General features: G+C 43.0%; 1 protein-coding gene across 4 annotated transcripts; it reads right to left on the minus strand.

Annotated features, from left to right (window-relative positions):
* Nucleotides 1-1265: 1265 nt before the first annotated feature.
* On the minus strand, nucleotides 1266-17833 carry SLC25A15 (solute carrier family 25 member 15). Of its 4 annotated transcripts, none has more exons than XM_082048016.1 (9): nucleotides 17547-17833; nucleotides 16859-16970; nucleotides 15382-15467; nucleotides 14943-15069; nucleotides 10969-11227; nucleotides 6563-6700; nucleotides 5511-5680; nucleotides 4340-4498; nucleotides 1266-3561 (listed from the first exon to the last, which is right to left on the minus strand). In XM_082048016.1, the coding sequence occupies exons 4-9, from the start codon at nucleotides 14995-14997 to the stop codon at nucleotides 3428-3430; spliced, it is 915 nt and encodes a 304-aa protein (XP_081904142.1). In that variant the 5' UTR covers nucleotides 14998-15069; nucleotides 15382-15467; nucleotides 16859-16970; nucleotides 17547-17833; the 3' UTR covers nucleotides 1266-3427. The 4 variants fall into 4 exon arrangements, with proteins under 4 accessions (XP_081904142.1, XP_081904143.1, XP_081904144.1 ...); XM_082048017.1 differs by lacking the exon at nucleotides 17547-17833 and adding an exon at nucleotides 17292-17508; XM_082048018.1 differs by lacking the exon at nucleotides 15382-15467.
* Between the last annotated feature and the right edge of the window lie 277 nt (nucleotides 17834-18110).

Consider the following 18110-nt stretch of genomic DNA (forward strand, 5'->3'; position numbering starts at 1 on the left):
GTTCTCTTCACCATCCACCTTGTTTGTGCTTTGCTTGACTTGGCTCCAGTATCACTGCCTTTCTTGTACTGGGGAACACGAAGTGGGATGTGGTGTTCCAGATCTGCTCTGACAGATGTGCAAGGTGTAAGTGGAGGGTCAGAACTGCCTGGTTTGCTGGCTCCAGCACCTGCTGTTACAGCCTGGCTGCTGCTGCAAAGGTGTACTGCTCAGCTTCTGCGATGTTGTTCCTCAAACTGTAGTGTTGCTCCAGAGGCTGCATGTTACTGTGTGTAAACTTGGTAAACTGCCCCTTGAGGTTAAGGGGTGCTGGTGAAGTGAATGCAACCTCTGCACTTCTGGCTTGAGGAAAGGAAGAAATATGAAATGCCCACTCTACACAAGAGTGAGATCACAGCTGTATCACTGGAGGGCAGTGGAACAAGCAGGCAGATAAGGCCTCTCTGTCAGCACCAGATGTACTCAGAGCTGGGACAGGATGCTGTTCTATTGCAGCCAGGAGAGGCTGATGACTAAGTTCCTTTTGGCTTAGCTCTGGCAATTGGATATTGCTGTCCTAGGATGCCCTTTCTTGTTGCTTGCAGGGCAAATAAGGCAAACCTTCTTCCTGCTTATGAAGTAAGCCAATCTCTTTGTGTAGTAGCAGCAGAGGCTGTAACAGCAAGTCAGATTTTTCTAGCTGAAGCACACAGTTAAGTAAAAACTACTGTGTAAGCAGGAACAAGTAACATAAATCACTGTATCAGGGAGATACTGCATCTTGGAGATCCCAGCACCAGTGTGCAGAAGATGGTAACCACTGTTCCTAACTGTCCTCCAGCATGGACCACCTCTGGCTTCAGGGTAGCAGACACTCATCCCTTGCATGTGGAATGTAGGGGCCCTGTGCTGGGCTCCTGGCATTTTTCTGGCAGGACACTTACCCTTGTAGTGGGTATCATGGTAATCAACAATCTAGAAACTTGGAACTTGAGTTGAACTCTAATATTAGAACTGAATTTGATACTAACAAAGCACCAGACCAAGGCCTAAAACATGGGTTTTATTTTCCATAGTAGATTATGTAAAACCTGCAGTTGTTTCACAGCATCCTCCTAGAGCTGGCACTTTCCCTTCAGTTTTATGGCCTTTATACATTCAATGATTGCAAAAAGCCTTTTCCTTTATTTCTGGAGGGGGTGGTGATACTGACTTTAACCTCTATTTGCTCATCTGCTAGACAAGCTTGGTAAGGGTTGTTGCATAAACAGTAGCCAGGCACTCAGTTAACCAAATCAAACTTTATTCCAGTGAATTCCTATATCAACATAAAGTCTGGAGCTGAACAACTGATACATGTGTACAGCTTAAGCAGCTGTGAATGGCAAAATTACAGCTTTACATAAACTTCAAAAGGTAAACTCTCAAAATGCATGTCTGTTTTGGCCACCAGCTTCTTGCTGTAGGTTCAGTTTAAATATCCTGCTTCTCTTGAAGCTTCAACTTTTGTATTAAAAGCTGCAATCATCAGCTTTAAAAAATGAAAGCCAAGACAAATCTAAGAAATAGATTTTTAGTATTCCACTGCTGTGGAGTCAGCCCTCACCTTGTCATAACTACTGGAAACATATACAAATATACTATTTATCTTGGGTAGACAACTTTGAAAAGAAGGGGAAGTCTAATACCTCTTAGAGCCTCACCCTTGTACCCAGATTATTTAAACATTTGGCATAAATTTGTTTTAAAGTACTGTGTGCAGTATTACTACCCCTAGTGTACCAGTCAGTTGAGGTAAATTGTATAGCTGCTTGTTCTCATGGGTGTATGAAAGGGAGATGAACAGTTCCTGCTGTATATGAAGGCTGGGGGAGGCAAGAAGAGTTTGTGGAACTGTAGCAACCACCTTTCACCTAAGTGGCTGTAACAGTGCAGTGGAGCTGCACTGCAAGAGGCAGCAGACATTGAGATGCTTTTATTTACACTTAAGGCTTTTTCCCATTTCTTGGCGTCTGAAGTGGAAGCTGTAACATGTGAAATGTGTTCTTGCTGTGAGTTGTCAGTCACAAGTTGTGGTTGCTGTGACAAGTTGCTAATGGTTATACAGCTCTGATCTTGGTGGGTAAAAGAACTCTAACCTTCAAGGACAGCTTGTCTGTGCCCTTGACAAGCCTAGGTTGTCATGGCACACAACATCCCACTGTACAGCTCCAGGCCTGAGTCAGGGATTTGCCCTGATTTGCCTTCTCCCAGGATAGGCAGTAACTGCTTCTTAGAAGGCAGAGCATACTTGTGTGAAGAACATCCTATTTCAAGAATAAAAGTAGCATCCAGAAGTAGGTGTTACTGCATCATTTTGGATAACACTGACCATGTGATTAATGAAGTGACATGACCAAGCAGGCATGCCCTCCATGGCTGAAGGTGGTATGAACTACCCTGTCATATGAGCTTTTTCTACTCAGCTGAAGAGACACAGCAAGCAGCAGGACTCCAGCCCAAGTAAGTGCACATGACACCACACATACCATGGGATATCAGTTGTCCTTAAGAAATCAGTTCTGCCTCTCTGCTCCTCTTCAGCTTCCTGTCCTTCAAAGACATGGACTTGTTCATGTCAAGGTAAACCGAACAAGAGCCTGCACAGTTATAGTTCTGTGCTCTGAGCCAGCAGCTATTTCCAGCAGTCTGCCTTACATTAAGTGTTTAATTCAGTGGTGCTTGCTATATTTCAGCACTTCTTGGAAGGATTTAGAATAAAATGCTGCCACCCACTTGTTAGCAATGCTGCATGGACACTTTAGATCCAGTATTTATACATATTTGCCTGTGTTTGAGATTAAAAAAAAAAATCTCAGCTTTAAGGTATACAAGGTAGAGGGTGAACCCTTCCTACTTTTGTAAGCCCAGTCACTGGGACAGAGTACTCAAGTCAGACACCAACTGCCATGACCTTGGAAAATCACAGAGCAGAAGGGTGCTGGAGAAGGACAGGGGTCTAGCTGAGGAGTATGTGTAAGTCAGTCACACTCAGCAAGATCAGACAGGACTGGTTATTTTGAGTCAGACACTTGCCAGCAACATCACAGCACAGATTTTAAAACAGTGCTTTGCTTTAAACAAATCACAGCCTACTGCTGGATGTTACATTAAAACCCACAGGTCAACATAACTTTTTAGCACCACTGCAGATTAGGAAAATACATTTATGACATACAATATACCTACTTCAGAATCTGCAAGATGAAAATAGTTCTGCTGGTCCACTTCAAGCAGCATGTACACATCTCTATAAAATCACCTGAATTTAAAAGATTACAAATCCTAAAGTAGAGTTGAGTTCCTAAAATTAGGTAAATTGTTTTACCCTGCTCAGACCATTATGTGATCTACAGGTTTTTGATCATTTATTTAAATGATCCTTAAATGAGCTTTTGTTCTCTATCTGTTAGAAGTTATCAGAAGTATCTACTTGTTGCATCATAAGTTTCCGGCTGTACTCATAGGCAAGGAACAGTGCTGCATTGGCGAGGAATGCTCGGATCATAGTTGGCTTTAGTCCAGAATACAAGGCAAGTACACCTGGAAATGAAATCAGAGCCAGTTAGCAATTTATTAAAATGTATATCTGTATCAACCCCTGTGCTTTTGCCTTTGAAGGAAGCTGAAGTGCTGCTTCTGCTCAGAGGGGCACACACACACAGAGCTAAACTCACTGGTGTAGCAGCAAACCACAGGGTCATGGGTGTTGATATAGAAGGAATATAGTGAAATGTAACATGAGTTTAGCCATTTAGAAGCTTGGCTCAGGTATGACAGAGTCCTCAGAGGGCTACTTGGGTTACCTGAGGATATAGGTCACAGCAGCTGTGCCCCAAGTCAAGATTCCTGCTGAGTATCTGCCCTAGTGACAGGGCCATGATTGGCATCTGCTGCCATGTACCTTCTCACACCATCTTCTCAGTGCCTGGTGCCAGCCTTTTCCAGAGATGAGATACAGAGGTAGATGCCCTAAGTTGCCAGGCTCAACAGGGCTGATTTATCAAACAGCCCTCAGCCAGCCACATATTAACTTCTAGAGGTGAAGAAAAATTCTATACTGAACTTCACTGATTCTTTAAATTTTCATGTATAGGTTTGGTCATGAGTAATGGAACTCCTTCCTTTATCTGCTTTTAACACATACTGAGCTTTTGTTAGTTTTGAGTTGTCTCCTGCACGAAGAGGCAGGGCAGATGCAGAGGTCTCAATTTCTATATTCCAAGCTTCCTGAACTAGATGAAGCATCTATATTTTCATTTTTTAGAAAGCATTACTGTCTCCAACACACTCTTAGTGGACTAGATTTCTGTGTACTCACCTTCAGTTTTCACAATATCTGAAAATGTTCCCATAAAGCCTGTCTGTTTTCCAGCCATGGAAAGAACCTGAATTCTAGATTTGACACAGTCCACAGGATACACAGCAATCCACAGACAGCTGCCTCCAAAACCTCCACTTAGTAGCAAAGGAACGGGACCTAAATTTAAGAAATAAGCTTTTATACAAGCCACAAAATATGCAGCAACAAAAATATCAAAATATCACATTATTTCATCTACAGAGTCAAAGAAAACAGAGAGGAACCTGCTTATGACAAAAGAGCAGTTTTTGCTCCCCCACAAACCTTTAAATTTAAGCCACTGGTAAGTTGCAAGTCTACCCAGAAGATCAAAGGTTATAAGGAGTGTCTCTTAGATTATTTGTCATGCTAAAAAGTGTAACCCTGAACTCTGTTTTGACAGTATTAACTAAATTAACGGCACTCCTTTCACACTTGTAATCACTTTCCAATGCTAATTGTGAAATGATTTAGAGTAACACCACGTAGTGTCACCAATCACTCAGATTTATTTGGTACAGTGAAGCTACTTTGTGATGAGTCATTTTTCATGATGCAACCTCATTTTGTGTTTCACAGATGTTCATAAACATTTTGCAACAAAGACAAGAATGCATGCAGTTGAAATTCTAACTGCCAGCAAGACAAAGTACAACTGTGCAGTCTTTCAACAGGAGACAAGCAATCTTTATTCTGGCACCCCCTCATTTTTTCACATCTAATTTTCAATCCCAGTGTTCTATTACTACCATTGTAATGACAGCTAATGGTCAGCACACATCTCAGCATACACTTGAACATACATTTCAAGAGAATACAGCTAAAGACATCAAAATGGCTCTAAACAGCGTCTGAAATTAAGTTGTTCAGAGCTGCGTTACACCGTAGAGCCAGATTTTTAAGCAGTTTCATAATATTACTGTTTGCTCACTGTATTTTTCCTCCATCTACCATCCCGGTCCATTGGAAAGTGGTTACTTCTATATTTTGTGTATATATAATAATGAATTATTGAACTCCATATTTTCTATGTGCAGTTTCTTTCATTTTAAATGTATTTTACAGCTGCTGTGCATTATTAGCATATCTCCCTCCTTTATGTCCCCCCTGACAGCATGCTAGAATCCACCTGGAAAAAGGAGCACCATACCTAATTCTTCCTTTGGTCTCCCAGCGGCAAAAAACGTCCGGCTCACTTCATATCCTCCAAAGAAGAAGAAATAGCCCGGGACTTCCCGCAACAAAGTGCTTGGCAGGCCACGGTAAAATCCAAGGGGACCATCCCTTTGAATAACACCCCTCACTACTGACCAAACTGTACTGATAGAGAGGTTGATCCAGTTAGTGATGCTTGATAATAAGAAGGTTACAGAACAATAAGCAACTGCAGCTACAATTAAGGATTAGATCCATTGTGTAGACAAGAGGACTCAAGTAAGATTTAGAAAAAGATCCCACCAGGAGCCCCTCACTGGCACCCAGCTTTACTGGTGTCTCAGGCAAGTTCAGAGAAGGGCAGCAAGGCTGGTGAGGGGCCTGGAGCACAAGTCTGATGAGAAGCAGCTGAGGGAACTGGGGCTGTTTAGCCTGGAGAAAAGGAGGCTGAGGGGAGACCTGATCACTGTCTACAACTACCTGAAAGGAGGCTGTAGCATGGAGGGTGTTGGTCTCTTCTCCCAAATAACAAGTGATAGGATGAGAGGAAATGGCCTCAAGTTGCACCAGGGAGGTTTAGATTAAATATTAGGAAAAATTTATTCCCGGAAAGGGTTGTCAGGCATTGGAACAGGCTGCCCAGGGAAGTGGTAGAGTCATCATCCCTGGCGGTATTTAAAAGATGTATAGATGAGGCTCTTAGGGCCATGGTTTAGAGGTGGATTTGGCAGCGCTAGGTTAACGTTTGGACTTGATGATCTTAAATGTCTTTTCCAACAAAAATAATAGAATAATTGAATAATTTTGGTTGGAAGAGACCCTTAAGATCAAGTCCAACGCTAATCTAACACTAGCAGTAAATCATGTCCCTATGACACAAAATTATTATATGATTCTATAATCTCCAGGCTGCAACCCTCTCAGTTGCAACTCATCTCTGTTTAACAGCACACTACAAGTGTGACTCTGAGCCAACAAAGAATTATTGTAAAAGCAATAACAACACATAAAAGGGTTTCAGGGATACTGGGCAAGGTGTATACTTACTTTTCTCCCTGGACTATCTTTCCTGACAACTGCATTTCATGCATGGCCTGCAGCCGGCACTTCACCAGCTCCGTTGGGCACAGGACGAGGGCGGCAAAGCCAGAGGCAAAGGAACCTGCGGCAGCGTTCTGCAGATCGCTGCAAAAGAGAAACTGCAGAAGGTATTTGTGCACTGGCCTTCAGTGCAGTGGAGCCACTGCACCAGCTTCCTCAACATGTACTCCAAATATCAAGAAAAACTGACAGCCTTGAGGGAAAGAATCTCAAAGGAAAGGGGCAGTTAGTTACTTGAACTAGGGAGATGAAGAATCTTGGTCACCCATCTTCATATGCAACTCAAATACATCCTTCTCACACCTGAGAAGATACATCACAACCTTTACCTTTCTTTGCTATATTTTAGTGATTGCAGCAGAGTAGGCACTATCAAATCTTCCTTTTCTTTGCTTTTATAAAAATTTCTGTAAATTTGTTTTACTGGACAACTTTTAGGTACTAGTTACTTCCTCAAAGAGAATAGGAGTAATAATTACATCATACAGATGGCCAATGTTCTCAAGTTCACCTTACCAGTACTAATACTGGTTTTCAGTAGAAGATGCTAGAAATCTGAAACCATGGCACAATGGACCACTATGATCTTTCTATGGATGCGCTGCCATGAATGCAACCAAGTGAGTCAGAGAGTACAGACAAACGTAAACCACAGCACTGAACAGGACAGCACTGTATTCCAGAACTGGGACTTACTTTGTGGTGGTATTACACACATCACAAAATCTGGCTGCTAAACTGCCAGGGCTCAAAACACTGGCATTCCAGGATTGTGCTGCTTTATGATACACTTTAAACAGGCCCCTACAGACACTGTGTGTTGGATAGGACCAAGCAGAGCTTCTCTCTTCTTTCAAGGGCGTTCTTTCAGAACCCAGGGAGTCAGCACAGCAGACACTGATTTCACTGCTGCACAGAAATTCTCTCCATACAAGAGAGATGTTTGCCCTGTGCCCAGCAGTTTTATACACCTATACTATCACAGATTAAAGCTACAACTTCTTCTCTTACAGAAGCATCACTGAATTTAAGTTGTGACATGAAGCAAAACTTTTGACATTCAGATATGGCACCGACGAGAACTCTCAAAGTGGAAGAACTCAGTAATTGGCTGCAGAGCAGCAACTGAATAATATGCAGTAAATAAATGGCAACATTGGTTGCACAGCCCTCTTGCAGCGCACAAAGTTTGGCTTCACAGGGATCCGAGATGCAACCTAATAGAGCTAAAGACAGAGCAAGGCAGAGTTAAAAATACAGTATGCGGCTGTAGTCATTCAGCAATGAGCTAGAGCAAAGCAATAAGGTTACACATTAGGATAAAAAAAAATGTGGAAGAGGTGCCCTAAAACTATGCACTGAAGGGTGCACAGGATCCTTTCTCCTTTAGGGAAGAAAAAAACACAGATGCTACCAGACTTGAAAAGAATTCTGACACATGTACATAAAGGACTAGATTTAGCCATAATTCAGATCTTTACTTTTGCCAGTTGATGTTTAGTTCTACATACAAAAATTCAACTACACCCACTGTTTAGGCTTTGGTCTTTAATATAGTGAACCTCAGTGCAGAAGTGATAAGCCTTGAATCCTGTTCAAGTTCCCTCTCAACTCAAAATGCCTAATTCAATATTTGTTCCAGGTGGGAAAGTTTTGATCACACAGCACAGGAGCAAGAATCTTCTACTCTTACACCACTGCTACTTCTATAAAAGGCATTTATCTTGTTTTTCAAAGAAAATAACCTGCTGAAGATGTCTAGTCACATACTGATAAAGTAAAACTGAGGTGAACAAGGATAATAGTTCTCTCAGTTTAGACTTTGCCATGGAATGAAATCAGTTTGCTTGGACTAAATGGGCATTTAAAGACAAATGGAATTTAGCACTTCTGTTTCCATTTGGTTGTCTCAGTTTAGACTTTAGCATGGAATGAAATCAGTTTGGTTGGACTAAATGGATGTTATAAATGGAAGTCAGCATTTCTCTCTCATCAGTAGCATGTATTCCTTTAACTGGAAAAAGTGTTGGTTTTTAACTGTCCTTGTAACTGTTTTGCAAGGCTTCAAACTGACCAAGGTATCCCCAGGTCCAGGCAGGCTAGGCAAGTTTATTTACAAGCCATTTAAAAGCATTGCTGAGAAAGTAACTTAAAGCAAACCCAAACTATTATAGCTGGTTTTAAGAAATCTCAAATGCTATAAAATAATGAAAAAGTGACAAGCAATTGCTTAGATACATGCACCTCATAAGATGCCCCAACAATGATCCAGATGAAGGACCAAGGGAGCAGCACCAAGGGAGAAATCTTTCAGCTGAACTTAAACCCTTTAGTGTTTTTTTCCTAGGACAGCCATGCAGTCACACTCTTTGCTCTCCAATCAGCAATTAACGCAACCAGCCATCCTGGATCTGAAAAGTACCAGTACCTGACCAAGGAAAGAAGGGCAAGATGTCAGAGGCACTTGCTATTGTTACACATTAAAATTACATTTCTATTCTGTATCCTGGTCCAAAGATGTGGAGCAGTAGACCTACATATATGGTTGGAAATTTTCCTGTGCTACTTCTGCTATATACACCCTAAACACATTGTCTCAGTCACTTGAAGAGATGATGCTAAGACCTCTGCAAGTCTGTGATCTACCTCCAAGAAGGATCACAAAAGAGGGTTAAGAAGCCAAGCATGCTGTTGGTAGACCTACCTCCTACATTTCAGAGGATACAAAAAACTTAACAGGTGTGTATGCTGAGCAAGCAGAAAATCCCTGATCTGAGAAAGCAATAAAAAAGGTGAAAAGAGTTCTGTCTCAGCTGAGAGGTCTCAACTGCCAGAAAACAGTGAAAGAAAATGCAAGTAGAGAGCAATTAATATAAGTTTCTTAATCATTTCATATTACTTCATAGCAGGCCTCAGTCTTAAGATACAGCACATTTTGAATGTGACAGGAGAACACCTCACATAATACCACTTTTAGATACTTGTCTTGCACTTAGGTAGCTGCCCTTGTCATGTCAGATCTCAAATGCAGACTCAGGGCCTCCTCAGCTACTTCCATTTGGAGACAGACATGAGAGAGGCAGAATGAAGCTATTTAAAAAAAGGCTGAATGTGGTAAACCTCGCATTACTCTTTGAATTAATGGAGTTAGGACAGTAGGAGAAGTCTTTTACACACTGTGGAGCAGCACAAGGATGGAGAAGGTGCAGCTACTCTCAGTGCTGCAAAGAAGACATACCTTGAGAAACATGTAACAGTAAGGCACACTGAGACTGATGGACCACTGACAGCTCTAAAGTGATGCACCTGGAGAAAAGTCACCCTAGCTAGAAAGAGATTATGTTCATTATGCCAGTGCATAAGTGCCTGACTTACTGACACCCTTACTCTGCACCACTCTGGTCTCGTGAGCTCACACCCTGAAGCGTTAGAATTACAAGAACAAGGCGACAAGGACAGTGAAAGAAACAGCTCCCGAGTCCTCACTGACTAGCAGGGCAGGGATTTTTCCACCTAGGACAGGGTTCATGTGGGGAAAAGGGGCATGGAGCAATGGATAGAACTCTACAAAATCCCAGTGGCACAGAGGCAGTGGCTAAGGACCAACTGTCTCTTCCAGTTACAGAATTAATGATTATCACCTGCAGAACTCCCTGCCAAGAGTACCGCAGATGCAAGGAACTTAACAGGAATGTAAGGAGAGACTGGACAAGTGCTTCAATGGACATCCAAAGTCACTGACTGGATCACACCAGATTCAAGAAATCCTCTGAACAAACAACCCAGCCTGGCAGAGGACTCTGAGTAAATATTAAAACACTTCCTCTCTTTCTCATTCCTTGGGCAACCACTTATTGCCAGTACTGGAGATAAAACACTGCACAAAAACATCCCCTTGGTCTAACCACCATCACCACTCATGCTTTTCGACCTTAAATAAATACATTTTAAAAGAAAGACAATATTAGAAAAGTGTCCTTTCCCCTTAGTATGCCTACCAGTAAGAGGAACCACTACCTACCCGGCAAAAATCAGAACAACCTAGAGATTAAGGGAATAACAACTCTCAGGTGTTGCAATGCTCATTCCCTTTGGTAAGATGTTCCAGGTCATAAATATTCCAGTTAAGTTGTGTTTATCTAAACCAGCTAGCTGCAGTGACAAGTAGATGGCTCTGTTGTAGTTAAGACACCATATCCTAGCACAAAGCTCTATATTCCAAAAGTTACTACGGTGCATACTGGCAGAGTGGGGCCTGGGACATCAGTTGCACCCTGACAACACAGTATTTGCAAGTAACAGTTACATTACTCTTTATTTATTTTAAAATAGGAAACATTTCTATTACTAACCTGAGCCTTGTTTTCCTGTCTACTCCAACAATTTTTCTCACAAGTTGTTGGCAAAATCCATAGCACATGAACAGAACGGAGTTCTCCGCAACGTTGGCTACAAGCGCTGGTGTCGTTCCCTTGTAGAAGCCTCGAAACCCCACTTGCTTGTAGATTTTCACAGAACAGTCAACGATTCCTTTGTACATGTCAGGGAATGTCTGCATCTTCACCTTTACGGTGTCCAAGGGCTGGCCAGCCAGCACGCATGCTGTCCCACCTAAGCAAGCAGGGGAAGTTAAGAGGGTGGCTGAAGGTTACTCACAACTGCAATGCTTATACACAAACAGCAGTATTGTGAAAATCACACAGAAAGCAAAGATTCATTAATTATCCACAGGAAAAGACAACTGCACTGATTTTAGAAGACTGGCATCAATTGTCAGTGGTAAATTTAGTTACCTTAACAAAAAAAAATAATGCACAAGAGCAGTAACAGCTTGATTCTCATTAAATATTTCTTTACCTTACTAAAAGCATCTAAATGAATCGGTTCACTTACATGAACAGGTGCTGAATTAAAGGTATTGTTCTGCAATCAAGTCACTTGTGTTAATGAGTTAAGCAACATTTTCCCTTGCTCATTAGTGCAGTGGTTCAGAAGCCCTCTGATTTTACGTTCCAACAATAACAAAAACTAGAAAGATTTGTAATCAAGTGAGACAAAGATTCCCCCAGGACAAGAGAAAGACTGCTGAGAGAGCGCTAAAACTCATGATGCATTATAAATTGATCACTAAAGAATAAAGCTCTTTACTTCGAAACTCCAGATGATTCTTATTGACATTTATTCCCACATACTGGAAGAAAGCGTCCAGCATAAGCTGAAAAAAAAAAAGGCAAAAGGGCAAAGTTTCTCAACGTGTTATCTTTTTCCAAATGGAACTGCAAGGTCAATACGCTGAGACCTTGTGAGATATTTCCATCAATGTCATCAATAACCCCATAGCCCACAGTGCAGTGTTCTTCTACAAGATCTAACACAATTCAGTAGTCTGCAGAAAGAGTTAATGTTACATTTTTCCAGTAAGAAATACGAGTGTACATGGACAGCGATCTATTAGAAGCCAATACCTAACAGGAAGCATATGATAAGCATACCTTATATAGACTTCAGTTTTGCCTTTTTAGCAAGAGAGAAGAACCATCCCAAACCAGAAACTGATCTTTAACCACAATACAGCTCACATGCATATAGCTTAAAGAGGGCAAGCTAACAAAATTTTTTTTCAGCTATGAAACTGAAATAGTTATCTGCAAATGCAGATAATGTAAAGAAACTGAAATAACTGGATTCACAAATTTAAGATTTTTTTTTTCTAAGTGGGAAGAAGAAGACTAAGCATGTTTGTTTAATCAGGGTTATTTTCAATCTGTTTTAGTCTTTGCAAACACATTTGTGTAACACTGTTGCTCCTCTGCAAAGAGGTACTTCATGCCTTTAGGAGGTACTCAGGATCTTAGCTTCCATAAAACCTCATTCTCAACCAGATGGATCATTAAAAGCTTCATAGCAAATCATGCTTCCTTGCATGAAGAGCTTCTTGCTCTAGAGGCAATAACCAAGGAGAGAAGTAGCTGGCTCAGACCAGTAACGCCCATGTAAGGCTCAGATGAAAAGGAGAGCTGGAAAGGCTCAGCCAATGCTACTTGCAGGCAAGTCAGGACAAATGCACGGTTCCTGTGCAAAGGTAGACCTAAAACATCCACAACTAGGAAAATAATGGCTCTTGGAAGAAGCCCAGAAAAAACAGGAATGGTTTTGGGAACACAAAGCTGAAAAATGTGGAGTCAACTGTGAGTAGCTATTCCTAAAAGAGAATAGCCCTGGCATAGGAGGTGGCACAAGAAGCCCAGTAAACTACAGCAATACACTTTCTAAGCCTCAAGGTAAAGACCAAGAGTCACAGTCGATATCTAAAATATTAAAGAAAAAAATAATTCTTCCAGCCAGCAGTAAAGAGTCTAAAACAACAACAGCAAAACAAATGAGAAAAACAAAAGAGTCAACCCTGCTTGAACATTTAAACAAACGTGGTCTTAATAATAACATGACAACAATGAGGAAAAGAGTCCCACTTAAAGAAGTGATTAGAGGTTGCTCGGAACCTAGGCAAAGGACTAAGACCTGCAGGCAGTTAAATTACTTATTTGTTCTTGTTCAGAATTAACTTGCCCCAATATATCACTGCTTATCAGCTAGCAAAGACTGCATCTGGAGAGAAAGGTAACACCAGGTTACACGGTTGCTGGAGAAACTAGTTGTTTGCCTAGTTAAATACTCTTTCTAAAGGGTGCAGAGATGTATATAACATAGAAACAGGCACTACCAATGAACATAGGCAATACCAAGTAAGTATGTGGAAAGAACATGGAAAATAAACTCTACAGGAACAGTAAAACTACCTATTACAACAGAAGTAAAAAAGAACAAGAATAATGATTTAGAATTACTGAAGTCATGTTAAGAAAGCTCTGAATTCCTCCATCTTATCTGAAGGAAGAACTACACCAAAGAAAACAGCATTATTAGTTCCACGATCCTCTAAGCTCTACTGCCAAAAACCAGGCAAGCCTCAACTGCACACCCTGTTAGCCTGAACATGGGCATGGAACAGTATCACCAAACAATGCCTTCGTAAGCTGATGCTCATTTCCAGCTCCTGCAGTAGCCAAGACGAGACACGCCAGGCTTCAACTTGGAAAGTCAGCTTCCTAAACCAGGGTGTGCAACTGCCCTGGGCATTAACAGCAGCGTTCCTGGGAAGGAAAGCAATCACACCTCCCATTTAAACGCCTGGGAACACCCGCAGAACTGGGAAGAACTGCACAGATATTAAGCAAAATGTGGTGGCAGATCAAATGCTTTCTGAAGGTGCCACACAAGACCCACATTATCTGTCACCTCTTGCTTTCTTCCTGCTCTAAGGTTAACTCCGCTCTGACAAATGGCCTCCAATAACTACCTCGAATACACTTAACACCATTTATACTGTCATATCCACAGCATTAACACAGTCATAAATGGACTGATTGCGACAGCTATTGTATGGAAAAAAAAAAACAAAAACAAAAACAAAAACCAAACATTGAATTGTTTAAACTGATTGCAACAGGACAATAAGTAAATCTTTCATGCCACCTTTTCTGTATGAACATTGACAAATTAACTATTCTACCCCAATGTTTGTCATCTGTTCCCGACATTATATAAGCTTCCATCAGAAACCAGTACCTCTGTGGCTAAGCCTGCCCTTAACACAAATGCTGTTCCAATATTTCTGCAACAGCTTTTTTTACCCACAGATGAAGCTTAGAAATGTCAAAAAGACTTTTTCCCTGGGAGAGCTAGAATTGATTCATGGTAATGTCAAAGAGACAATGCAACTGTTTTCATGCTTGTGACAGTCGTAACTGGTCCAGCAGAACTTTATAGCACAGGTTAGACTGAAACAGAAGTTAGTGAAGTGCATTCATGATCATCAGATCTACTACTGAGTTTCCCAGCTTTTAAAGATTTACACCAGCTTGTTGTCTGAGCCAATAATCCTTCAGACAGGCTCTTGCCCATTTCAATTAGAGAGGGTTCCTGTGACAAAAGCAGCACCTCAGCCACACACACAGTTAATTCCAAAACTCTACTGATTCTTAAACTCATGTAAGCGTGAGAACTAACAGCAAAACTTAAACCTCCTCCTGGAAAATTATTAGCCTGAAATAAGCATTACACCTTTGTTTTTTGGGAGAGGTTTCACCAGCGGTGAGGCACTAGTAGTGCAGTTACAACATTGGCTGAGGCCAGTTGCTTCACCTCCATATCCTTGAAATGCAGAGGCGAGGCTTTTTATAGCAATGAGAAATTGCTTTTACACTTTGCAAAGGTATTAAAACTGTCCCTCAGAGGTTTTGCGCAATTAAGTTCTCTCCAGCATTACCTGCAGCTCCTGCTGTGAGGTCAATAGCAGCCTGAAGAGCAGAGTTGATCTTCATGCTTCACACTTGTTTATCAGTTACTTCAGAGTAAAGTCTCCTGTTTCCTGGCAGGAGTTGAGTCTTTTTCTCCTGAGGGAAAAGAAAGATTAAGCATATATGATTTACAACAATAATTCTGACAGAAAAAAAGCATCACACAAATGCTTTCACTTCCACTCTTCCATTTAGCTTGCTCTAAACCATTTAGACAAAGAAAATACTTGTCCCCATGACTGAGATGTAGAATATTTGTATTTTGACCGGCTAGTTTTGCCACATTAGGCAAGTCTACTGCAGTACCACTGCCTGGCTTTGGATTACTTGGGCTTTCCAGCTTCTAGTCTCCCTGGATCTCTCAAATGAAAGCAAAGAGTAGCTCCAGGGAGCTGTGTTGAGCGTTACCTTTCTGTTGATTACAGAGGCACAGTCTGCATCAGGTGACTACGCCAGCTGGCAGGAATATTTTCCCCTTTGTCTCAGCTCCCCAGCTATAAAACAAAATAGAGAATTGCTCTCCTCATGGTGAACAGCAGCTAAGAAAATTGTATTAATGATGATACAGGCATGTTAGTTACTTCTACGTGGTTCTCAGAAGATAGGAGTCGAAAAGGAACGAATATGAACATCTAGAATTGCATCTGGCTGTCATGTTCCCAGCGCAAGTCCCCCCCACACCAGCATATTATAAATACGAATTACATCTCATCCCTCAGGAAGGCAGCTGGAAAGCAAAAAACCAAAGCTGACACTTTCAAATAAAACACTCATATGAATTCAGTTTTCAAGTTTGCAGCAAGGTACCTTCACTGGGTAAGCAGTTTAAACAAGCTTACTCATCTGGAGAAAAATCACAGAGCCAAAGAGCTCCCACTGTTTCAGAACCACAACACTGAGCTAGACACTTGGCTGGCAGTGCTGTCAAAAAATTTGCATCAGTCTTAAAAAAACACACAAATACACACATGAATCAGCCCCTCGTTGACTTCTACGCCTGTCTTCAAGCACAGTATTGCAGTAAAACAGAACATTTTTCACTCTTTTACCTATTGTAATGTTTCTTTTGATGCCTATTGTCTCCCAATATATATTTTGGAATAACACAAATGGGAAACATTATTTCCAGTAGGCTACACTGAAAGATTAAAAAAACAAACAAAACCAACACACCCTATGAACCACATCCTTTTAACATTTTTTCTGTTACAAGCACAGACACTTGAATTCAAGCAAGGCTTTAAGAAAACCTGTCTCTAAACAGATTTATTATACCTAAAGCTTAAAAAAGAACCCCAGTAGGCCAAATACTGACACTACGTAACTGCATGTGTGCAATCTGTTTAAGGTGCATTGCATGGATCTGAATGTAATGGGTTAAAAAAAAAAATAAAAAAAATCACTACTCTTGTAATAAATGGCACTAATACATCCGATTTCCAAATTGTGGTTATGGATTCAAACTGTTTCACTACTGGCAGTGTAGTATGTTAGGTGTTATTTCAAAACAGAAGCTCCAAGACCACGTTAGGCTTTATTCTCCTATATGACTCAATAGTGTTCACAGCTCTTCATAGTTTTTCTTCTCATTTAGAGGAAAAAAAAATAGATCAGCAAGACAGCCTCTGAATGAAGGGAATTACTAGAAAGCAACACAATGTACACTGCTTGCATCATGCTGAGTGCTTATGGACTTGTGCCAGTGCCCAAAGGGAGCACGTGCCAAATCACCCACAGAAAGCTGGGCAGCAGAAGGAAAAAGAGATGCCTATAAAAGTATCAACATTTTAAGAGTCAAGGAAGTTTAGCTTCCTGATCCATAAGCGCACATCACCACTTTCAGAAGACTTAGTCAAAACTACCCCGGCATTATATACGTACATACCTTCCCTCCTATTATTTTTCCTATTTGTAATAACACTAGCAGAGTAAAATCTGCTTGTAACTACAGCGCAGCAACAGCTCTGTTGCTTCCAAAGCGACACCAAGTCTGAAACCTGCAAACACAAGAGGCGTTATTTAGCGTTAGGGGTCCCGCAGAGCCCTCCCTCCACCCGCGGCCCCAGAGGTCGCTCTCTGCTGATGTGTTCTCCGAACACCAAGCAGATAAAACCCAAAGGCTCCTCGCAAGAGGCCGGGCGGGCTGTGGCTGCTGCCCAAGGTCAGCACAGGAACGCCGGGCTCAGGGCTCCCGGCTGCCACACGTGTTCAGCGGCCTGACCGCGGGTTCCGCGCCGGGCGCAGCCCAAGGGCGGCTCTCCTCAGGAGAGGAAGGCTCGGGCTGCGGTCCCGGTGACCCCCGCTCCCGAAACACGCACCCTGCCTTTGGCGGGGTGGCTGCCGAGCCCGCACGGACCCCGGCCCGACGCCTATTCCGGGCGGCCGCACGCAGCCCGGCGCTTCCCGAGGGGCGGCGCAGCGCTGCACCCCGGGCCCGCCCGCCAGGCCACACAGGCCGCGGAGCAGCCCGGCTCTCGCCCGGGGACTCCTCTGCTCCGCGCTCGACACGACCGGCCCGCTCCGCCCGCCCACGGAAAGGGCAAAGACACCAGCCCCCCGGCGCCACCACTCACCACAGCGCCCGCCCAGGCAGCCTTGCCGCCCTTGCCCCTATATAGGCGGCCGAGGGAGGCGGCGCGGCCCCCCCGGGGCCCCGGGGAAGACGCGGGCCAGGCAGGCGCTCGGCAGGCGGGCGGTGGGGCCGAGCCGTGTCCTGCGGTGCCCTCAGCGGCGAGAGGCGGTGCCGGGCGGGCGGGGAACGCCCAGCGGCGGCGGGGCCGGGGACAGGTTTGGGGTGCCCGGCGGGTACCGGCCGCAGCAGCGCCCCGGTCCCGCTCCCCCTCCGAAGCCCTGCGGCCCGGAGGCCCCTGCCCGGCGCTCGGGTGGGTGTGAGGGCAGGAGTCGGGCCGCTGCTGCGCGGGCTCAATTTTCCCCCAAAAGCCTGTGATTGGTGGGCCGTGTTTAAGTTAACCGAGCAGGATGTAACTGAATTTATGAATTAGAACCACAATAAGTTTTGTTTGTTTTGTTTGGGTGGGTGTTTTGTTCTTTTTAAAGAGGGGTTTGTTCAGGAATTAAGCGCCCTGAAATAACAAGAGTTTGTGCTCCCAGGGGAACCCCAGCAGAACTGCTGGGAC

The sequence above is a fragment of the Streptopelia decaocto genome, assembly GCF_964273445.1.
Source record: "Streptopelia decaocto genome assembly, chromosome: 1".
Taxonomy (NCBI): domain Eukaryota; kingdom Metazoa; phylum Chordata; class Aves; order Columbiformes; family Columbidae; genus Streptopelia; species Streptopelia decaocto.

Excerpts from the sequence above, each read along its gene's own strand:
- SLC25A15 (XM_082048018.1), bottom strand. The coding sequence starts at position 14,997 with ATGAAGATCAACTCTGCTCTTCAGGCTGCTATTGACCTCACAGCAGGA. Across the intron at positions 6,701-10,968 it reads GACAGGAAAACAAGGCTCAG|CGATCTGCAGAACGCTGCCG; the intron begins GTTAGTAATAGA and ends TCTCTTTTGCAG. Across the intron at positions 3,562-4,339 it reads AGATATTGTGAAAACTGAAG|GTGTACTTGCCTTGTATTCT; the intron begins GTGAGTACACAG and ends TTTCATTTCCAG.